At 37.9% G+C, this 13,393-nt stretch overlaps 1 protein-coding gene across 1 annotated transcript; it reads left to right on the top strand.

The window, feature by feature from the left end:
• Positions 1–10,166: 10,166 nt before the first annotated feature.
• Positions 10,167–12,319, top strand: LOC137134606 (probable endochitinase). Its single transcript, XM_067519547.1, has 4 exons — positions 10,167–10,198; positions 10,473–10,504; positions 11,390–11,416; positions 11,548–12,319. The coding sequence occupies exons 2-4, from the start codon at positions 10,480–10,482 to the stop codon at positions 11,916–11,918; spliced, it is 423 nt and encodes a 140-aa protein (XP_067375648.1). The 5' UTR covers positions 10,167–10,198; positions 10,473–10,479; the 3' UTR covers positions 11,919–12,319.
• The last annotated feature ends 1,074 nt before the right edge of the window (positions 12,320–13,393 follow it).

Here is a 13,393-nt window from a genome sequence, read left to right on the forward strand (position 1 = left end):
AACATACGATGACAGAATAAGCAAAAACAGAACCACCGAGCCTGCAATTGGTGGACAACTGTTGTAGTCACATTTGCCAGAAAAGAAAGTGGAACAATTTCACTCAGTTGCACATCATGACATTTTATCCAAAGGATCATGTGGCCACGAGTGACTAGGTATTGAAGCACCACCGCTAGGATTCACAGGTGACTGTGCTACCAACTGGTCACGGTCACACTCATAATTATCCTCTTTACATTTACATTGAATGACAAACTGGACAGGTGTTTACAGCCTGTGACATTTCCGTCTGCCTTTCCCATACCCAAAGGCTTCTTTATTGATTACACTTGATGTGACTGTAACCAGAGGTTGTCGAATTTGCCACAACACCTCTTCCAATATGTTCCTTTAATGTGGGGACCCTAGTCTCATATCTCTTTGTACTTCATCACAGGTTTGCCTCCATCCAAAGTTAACACTACAACTTTTCCTGGAATAATTTTTGAATTGAATAATATATTTTGAATTCATGGCTTACATGTTGAAATTGTCTAAGACAGTGGACCCCAGTTCACAGCTTAATTCTGAAAGTAGTTATGCCAGGTGCTGGAGGCCTAACAGCTAACAAACAGACTGAGGGCAACCCGGAGTCCTAGAAGTCTCTGCACTGTGTGTGCTCTCATAACCCTCCACTTTTCTAAAAAGGCTACTCTGGGTGGAGTATGCCTCTAAGACCTTGTCCACCTTAACCACATGCTTCACCCAGTTTCAAGGGGGCTATAGATACCACCCACCACTCTTCCCAGCTTAAGAAAGATAAGTGAAGATACCATCAGTCCAAGTCTTTATCTGTCACTGTAGGAGAATCTGGCTAATTGTTTGCAACATGTTGTTGAAGTAATATAGCCAACAAGTGTCAAAGCCTTGCATGACAATATGCTACTGCACAATAAATGTCCTTCCACCTTCGTCGTCTGTATAACTCAAGCTTGACTTGAGTTATACAGACAAAAATTGCCTCTATGTGGGTCCTGCACCAGAATAGGTGGAAAAGTAAGAGGACATCATTCAGCCATGCAGTGAGTGCAGCATTGCCTCATATAGCACTTATCCAATATGTGTCCAGTTGGTAGAGAATGTAGCTTGGAGAGGATGCAGTGTTGAACCAGCCACAGAGAGGCTGGATAGGTCGAGGACCTCATTTGAGTCCAAGTATGAGGGAGGGACAGGTGCCAAGAGTGAGCAAGGACCAATGGAGTCAGCAAAGGGAAGACATATTTTGCTGCCACATTCTATGTTTTGCATGCTAAAAATTTGGTTGGTGAGTGTGAGGCTAATTCTGAAAGCTGTTATGTTCAAAATAAAAATGGCAAGGCAGTGATAGTGAAAGAGAAGGTGCTGAGCCATTTGGATTTTAGGAGGCTGCTAACCCCAAACATCATAAAAGCTAATTGTTGTTGTTAAGGATACATTGATTACCATTGAGGCATGTTAAAAATCTAAAAATTGTTCTTGAATAGCAAGTTACATGATAAAGTAAATATTACTAATCTAAAGGAACTGGTCATCATTTCTTTTTACTATGGAAAGTCACATTAACCCCAACTCTGAGAGAACATGGGGGCCAGCATTCTTTTAGTTGATTGGTCCAACTTACATAAGTTGTGAATGTGGTGGTACAAGGATTTACATTTACATGTATTCATTTAGCAGACGATTTATCCAAAGCGACTTACAAGTGAGGTACAAGGCAGCAAGAATCTAAGTCAAGGAGAAATTATCAAAGCAAAGTCCTATCAGATAAGTGTTTCACGAGATGCAAGTGCGAGAAAGATCAGATAGATTTAAGTGCATAGGAAGATCCGGAAGAGTTCTGTTTTCAGCAGTTTTTGGTATATTGGGAGTGAGTTTGCTGAGCGTGCAGAGTTTGGTAGCTCGTTCCAACATGGTGGGATCATTGCGGTGAAGAGTTTTGCCTGGTGTCTTCTGTGCGCTGAGGTGAAGAGACATCTTCACATCGGCCTCTCCAAGCCCAAAGTCTCTCATCCGGACAGAGATGTCTGAGAGACGGGCAGAAATGTTTGATGAGAGTCTCCCGGTGAAAAGGACAGGAAGAGCTGTGTGTCATCAGCATAGAGGTGATAGGAAAGACCATGTGAGTGAATGATAGAACCCAGGGATCCAGTATAGACAGAAAAAAGAAGAGGACCAAGCACTGAACCATGCAGCACGCCAGTAGAGAGGCTATAAGAATGAGAAACATGCCCCTGCCAGGATATATGGACAGTTTGAGGCATGTTGGGATCATCTGTGTGTTTTTGTGGACAACTATTGTAATTTAATTTACTTTTTGGAAAAATGCAGGTTCAGTCTGCTTTCACTTTCATTTCTTTCTGACTCTGTGACCTAGACCAAAAATGAGTTGGATGTTCAACATGTGTTGAATTTACCAAGATAAAGCAGATCAATGATGCAGCAAAGGATGATATGAAGAAAAGCCTCTAAATATTAAGGCACTTAAGGTCACTGGGTGTTTATCCCCCAGGGGTAAAAACCGACTAATTACTGATTCTATTCAAGATCTTTTCATATAACATCTTTCTCATTAGATCACACACCGATTACACACAGTTGCACTAGTTTTGTCAATATGTTCACCTGAAAATTCAAGATGATTAAATTAATTATAGTTTTTACTGTACATTCGAGACGATTGGCAGCACCACCTGTAAAGCCATGACGATAATCACAGCTTTGCCATTGGTTGGAATGAACTGTGGCAGGTAAAGTACATTATTGGTGTGATTACCCTCTAATATAATTTGGAAACAAAAAACTTTGGCTGTAACATTAATTGAAAACAAGCTATGAAAGATAATTTTAAAAAACAACCTGACATTGGACAGGACATTGTATTTCCATAATGTTGCACTGTAAATTCATTTTAGTTTATTATACATAAACTAGTAATGTTTTTACACCCTAGATTTAGTTTGCTACCTGTGTGGTCACTACCTCAGCATGAAACCTGTTCCCACTGTTCTTGCTTTTGTCTAAATCCAAAATAAGTCTATACAGCTGATGTAGTGTTTCACTTTGAAACAAGTGTCTTTATCTTGGCCTGCAGAGATGACACTCTGAGAAGGAGGTGAGCCAATTGGATTTTAGGAGGTTATATTCAGCTCCACTTCCTGAAAGCTATTTGTTGTTGTTAAGGATACATTGATCACAAAAAAATACAAAAAAATGTTAGATAGTTTGGAGGTTTAGAGTCAGCACGGTTGGATAACGATAAGCAATCAGAACAAGAAGGCTTCAAACAGCTCTCTCAACCTGTGTCATCTCTGCAGCTCCAAAGCTATGGTCCTTTAGTCTTTGACAGAATGATCATGACTCTGCCTCAGCAGTAAACTAAGGCTAATAACTTGCTCCACCTGGTGTATAAATACAGCATTGTAATAAGCTTGTACATCATTTACAGTACTCACAGACTATTAAAGTTATGAAAGGGATTGTAGCATGTTTTTTTTTAGCAAATGTTCATGATTTACAGAAATATATATTTGGACATTTTCATTAATACAGGCATCATTTGTCTGTTTATTTGTTTGTTTTTCTTTAGCATATTTAGCTTCTTCCTACTATATCTTTCATTTCTTTCTCACACAGTTTGGCACATGTTTGAATTACAAGGAAAAAGCAGAAAAGGTGCAGCAAAGGAGGAAATGAAGGAAAACTTTTAAAGAATTAAGGGCCTTAATCTCACTGGGTGTGAAATGTTTTATTCCAGATCTCTTCATGTGACTTCCTTGTCATTATCAGACACTGTTGATACATAGTCATGACAGATAATTGGCAGCACCAACTGTATCACTATGACAATAAATACAACCTTGCCATTGATTGTCATGAACCTTGGTACTTAAGTAGTTTACTGGTGTTACTTAGCCTCTAATATAAATGTATTGAGTGTTGAATAGGGAGCAGTGTAAAGCACTTTGAGTTCCAATAGGTAGAAAAGTGCTATATAAGTGCAGATCATTTGCCATTTGGTTCCAGCAGATGTGGTTATGATATCTGTTTTGGTTCTGTCAATGGGAGCTGCAGTTGTTTACCAATCACAGCAGTCGAGGCTTTTTCTGAAGATCAAACCCGATAGGCAGTTGTAATAAGTATAGGGGTTGTTTGGGTTGGCATAGTCCCCTATCAGAACTTTGTATGAGGACCCAAGAGGCAACACTGCGGGAGGGACGTGGGAATTTAATAATTTTATTAGTAAAGAAAAAAGGGACAAATAACAAATCTAAACAGAGACTAGGCCAAATAACAGAGAAAGTACCAACAAACTAAGCACAAGAATCAAGGAACTTGACTAGCAACTAAAATTCCACAATCTGAAACGCAACTTATAACAGAGAGCCAGGGCTAAAAATGGCTGAATGATGTCACTCCAATTCTCTGCAATTGCAGTAAAATAAATAAAATACAATATACAATAAAATAAATACAAAAGTGAAATCTGGCTAATGACATTAAAGGAGGGCTAACAAGCAAGAGCAAAACATAACCAAACCTCAGACCAAAACAGATAACAGAAGTCCATATGAGCATAAGTCAGGAGTCCAAAAACCATGAGGCAAAGAAAACTCGAAAACAGAATGTGGCATGAATTACAAAGATGAACCGAGACGTTGAACCTTGTAGACGGTGTGTTGCATAGGTAACAAAGACGAAGCGCTGACAGGAATCAAGGGGAGAGCTGGGTTTTTAAAAGGCAGGGGAACAGGGGAAAACAATTGTGACTGTTGATAACTGGTAAACTGGAGAAATTAACTGGGGACAGGAAGTGGAGAAAAAGAGAGAAAACCGGCAGGAAGTGATTTTGAGGGCCAGATCATAACATCCCCATCACACTTTCCATAACTGAACTCTTGCCTCTTGCCTCCCACCGGAAGCTGGAGCATAAACAAACAAACAATTTCAACGGGTTTGATTAACATTTGAATTTTGTCAGTTTAACTCTTCAAGTCACTGAAAACAATATGTACATGTAGATTTGTTATTGTTATCTCTCTCTCTCTTATAAGGATCCTGTAGCAGTTTCTGGGTTAAACAATGTAACCTACTCATGAAAATATGAATTATAACACACTAGCATCTGCAAAAGCTAAATAGTGGCTAAAGTTTGGAAATTCCTTTAAGTAAAAGTACAATATTTTCCTCCGTAACATATTGAAAATTGTACTTTAGTTTACTACATTAGTCAATCTACTTGGCAAAGTACAACGTCTGGCTGTAGTGGACCCGATGTCAAACGATTAATGAGGGTTTCATCAGTCAGACTCTGAACATGAGAATTGCCCAGCACGTGTTTGCAGATACACAGTCAAAAGATAGTACTGTACTTGGTAATAGATCAGTTAAACCTGAAAGTTTAAAGCATCACGATTGAAATTCTTTTTCTTTATTTTTATTGCATATGTATCTGAAGTATAAGGAAGAGATTTGATCGCTGAGGGAGGAAGAGGTGAGTCATTCTGCAGTTTTCTGGGACTAACTGCCACTCCAGTTATAACGAGAAATACCTGTCCGTACACAACATAGTTTATTTTGTAATTATTTTTTACCCCCTATTGTAATAAACATATCCTGCTAGGACAAATGCAATTCTGCATATTAAACGACAAGATTTTAGCTATTGGAAAACACCTGGACCTATTCTCACCTCCCCTATTATCCACCTAATGAGCCTATTCAGGCCAAGCATGGAACAAAGTCTACTCTGGAGGATATAACTGGGTCACCTAGCCAACTTTCCCTCAGACTCAAGAAGCTGCTGAAGGAGAAGTAGCGAAACATTTCTAACCAAGAAGAAAGAAGTACAGTTGACATGATTCAATCTTCGGATAACCAAACATAAATGACTGAGAATCTTCATGTTTTATACACATTCATTCATGGCCTAAAAACACAGATGGAAAACAAGTTTTTACCAATGAGAAAATCTGGAAATCAAATTGTGGGATTGCTGCCTTTGAGTCTGTCTGTTTGCCAAGCTTAACCAGGCACAGCCGTGTTTCCTCACCAGTGTTAATCAGACATTCCCTTACCTGGTTTTCCTCTGTCCAGTGAATGCATCACTCCCAGCACTCCCCTGCTCTGTTCAAGGTCACTGCAGGCATCACTTCATTGTGATTGTGTGTGTTATATTCTGCCACTCTTTACACTGTTGCAACAAGCTGACTGGTTTCTTAATAGCTGATTTAACAATTCTATGGACATTTGCCTACTTTCTATGTTAAAAACATTCAGCACATACATAGGTGCATGTAGCATTCGATAAACTGTTAAATATACATTTATGATGAATGACATGTTAATTGACAGCAGTAGAAGTATAGTGAACTATAGTATAGTGAAGTATAGTGAGCATTTTCATCTGACACCAGCTTTTATTCTCTAAATGTAATTACTTCCCATTGGCTGAAAGAACTGCAGGTTGGATTTTATGACTTCAGAGTCACACATGCATTCCTGATGCAGCGCCACCATTATTTTGGGTAAAAAGAAGTTTGGGGGGGGGTTGGGCCTTAATGATGATTCTAGCACTGTTGTACAGGAAGATGTATCTGTAATATTTGGGGGGAGGATCTGGTAAAATCTTCTTTAATTATACATAAATAAAGTCATGAAATTAAAGGAATACTAGGCTCAAAAGAACTATGGTTCTTAGTCAGCCTTGCTACAGTGCTGAAAAGAAACTGGGAGTTGTTCTTGTTTTCCTCTATTAATGATGAATAATATGCTGTTCTGGCATCACGGACAACTGTTTTTTCAGGCTAAATGAGATTCTTCTAAATTTCTGGAACGCCACTTCGTTTGTGAACTATGTCATGGAGATCGCCTCTTCTGTTTTACTACATTGCTTGTCAGAAGGGAAACACTATCAAGTATTTTACCTCCATTGTATTCACATATGGAGCAAATGAAGCAAATGAAGAAAGAATTGTTTCTTTGAACTTGTTTACAGCACTTGCACTTGACTGCTAACTTTCTAACTGATTATTGTAAATTCAAATGTTATTTATTTCGTAGTTATAAATGGTCAGACAAAAAAGAATTGTACGGAAACACCTTTAAATTATCAGTTTCAATACAATATGTAACGACAAGGTCTAGGTTCTGACTAAAATAGTGAGTGGGTTTATTTACATTTTGGGAAAAACCAATGAAATGCAGTCTTGAGGGAATTACTGTCAGCATCTACATGAATATTAAAGTCACCTACTATCATGACTTTATCTGTACTAAACACTACATCGGATAGGAAATCTGAAAATTCATTCAAAAACTGAATAAGGGGCTTGAGGAACATAATAACAAACAGAAGTGTTTTTGAGTTTTCCCGTTTGGTGTGAAAGGCTAAGAGTAAGGCTCTCAAATGAGTTATAACTATGTTTAGGTCAAGTGTTTATTGGTGAGCTTGAGTGGAAGATTGCAGATACCCTTCCACCTCAGCCTGTGCTTCTGGGGACATGATAATATGACTTTGGGGTGGCTGCCTCATTTAGACTGACACATTCTTCCTGCTGCAACCAAGTTTCAGTAAGAAAGAATATATCGAATAGATGATTGTTTAAGTCATTCACTAACGGAGATTTAGACGAGAGAGATCTGATATTTAACAATCCATATTTAATTGTTTTGGGGTTTTGTTCTGTGAGAGGAGTAGTCTTAACTTTTATCAAAGTAAACCTTTTTGGTTTGGAATCGTCAATCGTGGAATGAATCGTCACCCAGCCGGTCTGGCATCGTGGCTGCTCGGGAACTGCCAGGGGACAGCTAACAGGGGCTATGATAGGTTGTCCCGCACCAGCTAAAGGAAGCAGAGGAAAATCTGAACATGAGACACACTGAGCAAGTGAGAGAAGGAGAGACAGAGGGAGAAAGGGAAGCCATTGCTAACAGATGACTGCTAAGCTAGCAGAGCTAAGATAGATAAAATTTGGAAATAGTTAATGATAGCTAGTTATATTTTAGAAGAGCGGGTGCTTGAGTAATACAAGCATATGTCAAGTCTCAAGTAGTAATTCTTGTGTAAATAAACTTATTTAAGTAAGTATTTTACTTTATTTAAGTAAAATAGGAGGTACAATTACTCAGTGAACAGTCCTTTGGCAGAAACCAAAGAGTGTGCAGTAACAGAAAGTGTCACGATACGTTTACCTCAGGAGGAAGTGAGGATCCAACTTTAGTCGCCTTTTTTTTTTCACTTTCATTGAAAAAACAGACTCAGTAGTGTGTGACCCAATAACAAGATGACATTACATGAATAAAACTGAATAGAAAAGGAAAATCTTCTAATTTATACCTTTATACAAGATATGATCCTTCGCCCACACCACGGTCAACCATGATTCACTGCTGTAAAAAAAACAAGAGAGAAACTTCAAAAAGGGGTTAAGTGAGGAATGTGAAAGTCTCATGATTAGAATCTTGATGTTAACTAACACTCATGTCATTTTTTGCTGCATATTTCATCAGCCTTAACCTGGTAAACACTTTTAGGTCAAGCACAGTGAGGACAGCAAAAAAATCATATAGCTCTGTAAAACTATGCTATCTGCAGAAGCATGCAACTCAGAATTCAACTTAAATAAACAATAACTTTACTTCCTATTGGAACTCACCAGTGTATGAACAGTGAGGAATGAGGAAGGTACATGAATAGTCTTGCAAAACAATGCTCGAAAACAATATCCAGTGAGTTTAAGGACCTTTTTCCTCATAACATTTGCTAATTTACACCTGTGCTGAACATTTGACACACGTTTAGTTCAAAGACAGTGAGTGAGAAAGAAATGAAAGAGATTACAGGCAGAACTACCACTTCCCAAAAACTATAGAATAAAATTACAGTAAACATCCACAAAATCCACACTATCTGTGACTGGGCCATAACAAATCCCTGATGGGTCTCTGCTGGTAATGCAAATGATGTAGAAGCCTATTACAATACTGTATGTATGCACCAGGTGAAGCATGCGATTAGTCTTAGTTTACTGCAGAGGCAGAGTCATAATCATTCAGTCAAAGTCTCAAAGACCCAGTTGACCTCACACAGTAAATACAAACTGACCCATGTAAACGGTCTGACAGCATTGTCTGATCAGTTTCTGTTTAATAATCTCTCATTTTCTACATAACAAACTAAAATTATTTTTTATATAAATATGTCATTGTCTTTTCATAAGCTTTAGAATATTTAACACATATATACATACAAACACAGATTTGCATAGGTGCCATATTTTATTTTTTGCTTTTAACACATTTTGATAGTTTGGACAGGACACTAATTCACCTGTGACGGGTCCTTTCACATAAAGGTGTATTTATATCCTTATATTATTTATATTAATCCTTTGAACACATTCACTGCACTTTCTGGGTGTGACTTTTTTTTGCAGTGTATTAAACAGTGTCAAGACCAAGAATATTTGTGTCCCGCACTAACTACCAGCCAGTCCCTTCTGTATAGACATCCCACCTCCCCTGGAAGCTTGGCTTCTCCACATATTGATCGCAAAAAACGATCCAAGAAATCTGACATGATTGACAGGTTTTTATTTCCGTGTGTTTATAGAAGGTGTAACATTTGTCAACTGCTGCTCTGCTTTGACATATTTAATAACATTTCTAGATATGAAACTTAACCTTTTTGCTCAACCCAGAAACCACTACAGGAACTTTATAATCACAGTAAAAAATGACAAACATGTTTTTAGTACTTAGTTTATTTTATGGAACTACACGATGATTAAAAAAAACAATCCCTTTTTGTAGTTAACAAAAAATATATTTAAGGTTTAAAAATTAATAGCTTTAGGAGGGTTCTGGCTCTATGCAATATTAAGTTGCATATTAAGCGATTTTTCCACCTTAGCCACAGTTAAAGCTTTTTTTAACGTTTTCATTTTTTTCTTTGTAGCGTTTACACTGATATGTGTTTAGCCTTCAGATGGCAACATCGTCCAATGTCAAAACCGAAAGCTCCTGGTATGAGATAATTTCCCTCTTCTGTTGGACATTCCAGAATTATCCCCACCCAGTGCCTCACCCTGTCAGCGGCACTAATATTAAGGCCAGACATTCTGTCAGTTATCCATCAGACGCAGGAGAGACACAATCTGCTTTTTGCACCTTTCTCTTTGTAAGTATCTGATTTCACAGACATTATACTTGTTTTGCTGTATACTGCTGTACCTACTCTAACTGTCAAACCTTTTAAAAAATATTTTAGGTCTGGCTGAACCAACAGGTACTGTACAGGTTTTTGTTTCTTTGTGTGTGTGTGTTGTATCTGATGTCATCATGATGATCATTGTGTGTTATAGAAACATGTTGTGATACTTGTCAAGTTTAAAGCTGTTGTCTGCTTGGCACTGTTAATGTATTGATCAAATCTTTTCTGTTTTTACACATAGTAACAACATGTGCAGGCTAATTCTGACTGCAGGTAAGACACACTGAACAACCTAAAGAGTTGGTTCATCCAAATCCCTCTACTCCCTCTAAACTATCTCTAATAATTTTAGATTAACTAATTTAGGTTTGGTTTCTGAAATTTCTCTCCCCTCATCAATACAATGATGAATGGAATTTTGTTCACTTTTAAACTGAAGTAACAAGAAGTGAACTTAAATTTCACTACACAAAAAAGTAGATGATTTGTTTGAATTCAAGTTTAAAGCTAATTTAAAATGTGATAATTCCATTGCAAAATCTAAAATGTATTATATTGTATTTGTTAATAAACACGTAATGCAATACATTCTATTAAAATTTTACCTAAAATAACATCAGCACAACAGTACAATAACACCTTCTGTAGTTTGGTACATCAAGATCCAACCACTTCCAACAAAAAGGTAGTAACCTTTATACTGTGCAGGAGCAACCAACCAAAAGGACTAATGCTCAGAGTTCAGGAGAGTCAGTTATTTTGCTGGAATAAAGAGTCTCACAATGACATTTCATTTCTAAACAATGAGTGATGACCAGAAGGCAGCAACAGCTGTGCACAGATTTGACCTAAGTTGGCCCAGAGAAGACTTCATTGGGCTAGACAGGAGGAACGCAGCCATAAGTACAGTATATATACAAGAGAGCTTTCCAATATGACCCCTGCTTTTTATGGCGTTAGGCGTACATCTTTAAAGTTGTTCTTATCAATAATTTCATGGATTGTGAGAGTAAGAAGGAAAAGATAATCTGTGGCCATTATTTCTGCATGGACACACTACTGTCGCTGAATGTATAACATGTTACACTAAAATTTCATTTAGTTATTCTAGTAATTTGTGTTCAATTTAATACTAACCAAGTCTGTCTGACTTTAAAGGTCTGTGTTTGATCATCGCCACCTTGGGTAAGTTTATAACCATCTAACCAGCAAGTATATAGTGTCTTTACATCAGTGTCAGCAGTAATTAGTATAGGGAATCTGACAAAATACAAAAGCTAATTAAAGCTGTTGAAACCTGGGTTTCTATGTTCCAGCTTCTGGTGCCAGCCAGTTCTGTATCGGAAAGAGTAATGGGGATTACGCCAACGTAAACAACCCAAACTCTTATTACACCTGCTCAGGTGGGCTGACCTACGTCAGATCCTGCCCATCTGGTCTGATCTTCAGACAAAGCTGTAACTGCTGTGACTGGCCCACAACTCCATCTCCCACTACCACAACCAAAGCACCTACTAAAACCACATCTGCTGGACCCATTGATCAGTTCTGTAAAGGAAGGCTTGACGGGGACTATGCCAACCCAAAGAACCCCAGCACTTTTTACAGCTGTTCCAATGGGTTTACCTACCTCATGAAGTGCCAAACAGGTTTGGTCTTCAGCCAAAGTTGTGACTGCTGCCAATGACTCACAACTGCATCTGGCAGCGTCTGAAGTGATGGGCCAAGAGTGTGACCTCAGCTACCACAACTAAATGTAGTTGACCTAGTCTCCTACTACAACAGCTATGACCCTTCCTATCACAAAGACAACTCACAACGTAAAACAGAACATCAACTTGTCTAATCTCCTGTTAGCCACTCTTTACTTGACATGCCTTACTCAATCTTTAACTGTTTGTTAATTGTTAATTGTTGCATAAACACTGCATGTCATTGGATTGTTCTTCTCTAACAATTCGACTTCTGTTGCCATTGTAAACTGCTCATACAAACATATATTGCAAAGCTTTCTGTAATCAACACTCACGCATGGTACTCAATTTTAAAAAATGAATCAATAATAAAATGATTGACAAAATACCACAATCATTCCTGTATAGTTCATTTTTCTTTATAGTTTGCTTATTTTATGGTTTCTTGTTTCCTGATGGACAACAGGAAACAAGCTGACTAAACTAGAGCTAGAGGCAGGCCAGATAGCAAAACATTGATGGAGCTATAAATTATGAGCTTTTACAGGACAACTTTTCAGTTTTGTGGAAATAAACAGAATTTTTGTCAAGATAGTCTTTGCAGGGCCTTTTTAGAAAGTATAAAATACGAAAGTACTAAGAAGGAAATATGAGTTATAGCACACTAGTTGCTTGAGAGTGCTAAGCAAAATGAACAAAGAACTACCAGTACCACGTATTTAGCAGAATTAAGTCCCTTTCCCTTACTATGACCTTTCTTTGCCATCTCCACAGTCAGAGCTGCACATCTTACAAGTCCTCCCCTCTATGTTCAATGGTGTCCATCCCTGCATATATCTGTCTCTGTGGACATTAATCAGAGTGCTAAGGAATACATAGGAATATATGAAGAATATATAACCTTTAACACACTATTAAAAGTAAAAATTTCTACAACACTCAAAACCTAATAACGTCCAGCTGACTAGGGCAACAACTATAATGCTAAAAGAAAACCAAATAAAAAAACATTAAAATACTACTAAATACAAATAATAATAGGGAATAATTTGGGGCCTCCCTGCAGCACAGTTCAGTCTAGTAATCCTGTGTAAATCCCAGGGTTTCTGCAGCTGACCATAAGCAATGTTTCCATAGGGACTTATAATTGATTGGGATTGTATTGTCCACAAAGTAAGATCTCCTAAAGAAGTGTGCAGAGCGTGGTAGAGCATAAAGATTGAAGAAAAGCTGTATGAAAGCAGGGGGAGGAAGAGCTGGGCAGAGCAGAAGTTGAGTTAAGTTGGATATTGTAGCTTTAAATGGCCTCTTTAAAAGATACCAGGGAAAAAAATAAGTGAAATAAATGACACTGGGTGTGGTGTGACATATCTGGTAGATACTGTATATGTAGATCTATAAAACTCTTTAGTATGACACAGTGACTGAACAGCAAAGACTAGACAGAGATGATTAGATTCTTGCAGAG

The sequence above is a fragment of the Channa argus genome, chromosome 10, assembly GCF_033026475.1.
Source record: "Channa argus isolate prfri chromosome 10, Channa argus male v1.0, whole genome shotgun sequence".
Lineage (NCBI taxonomy): Eukaryota > Metazoa > Chordata > Actinopteri > Anabantiformes > Channidae > Channa > Channa argus.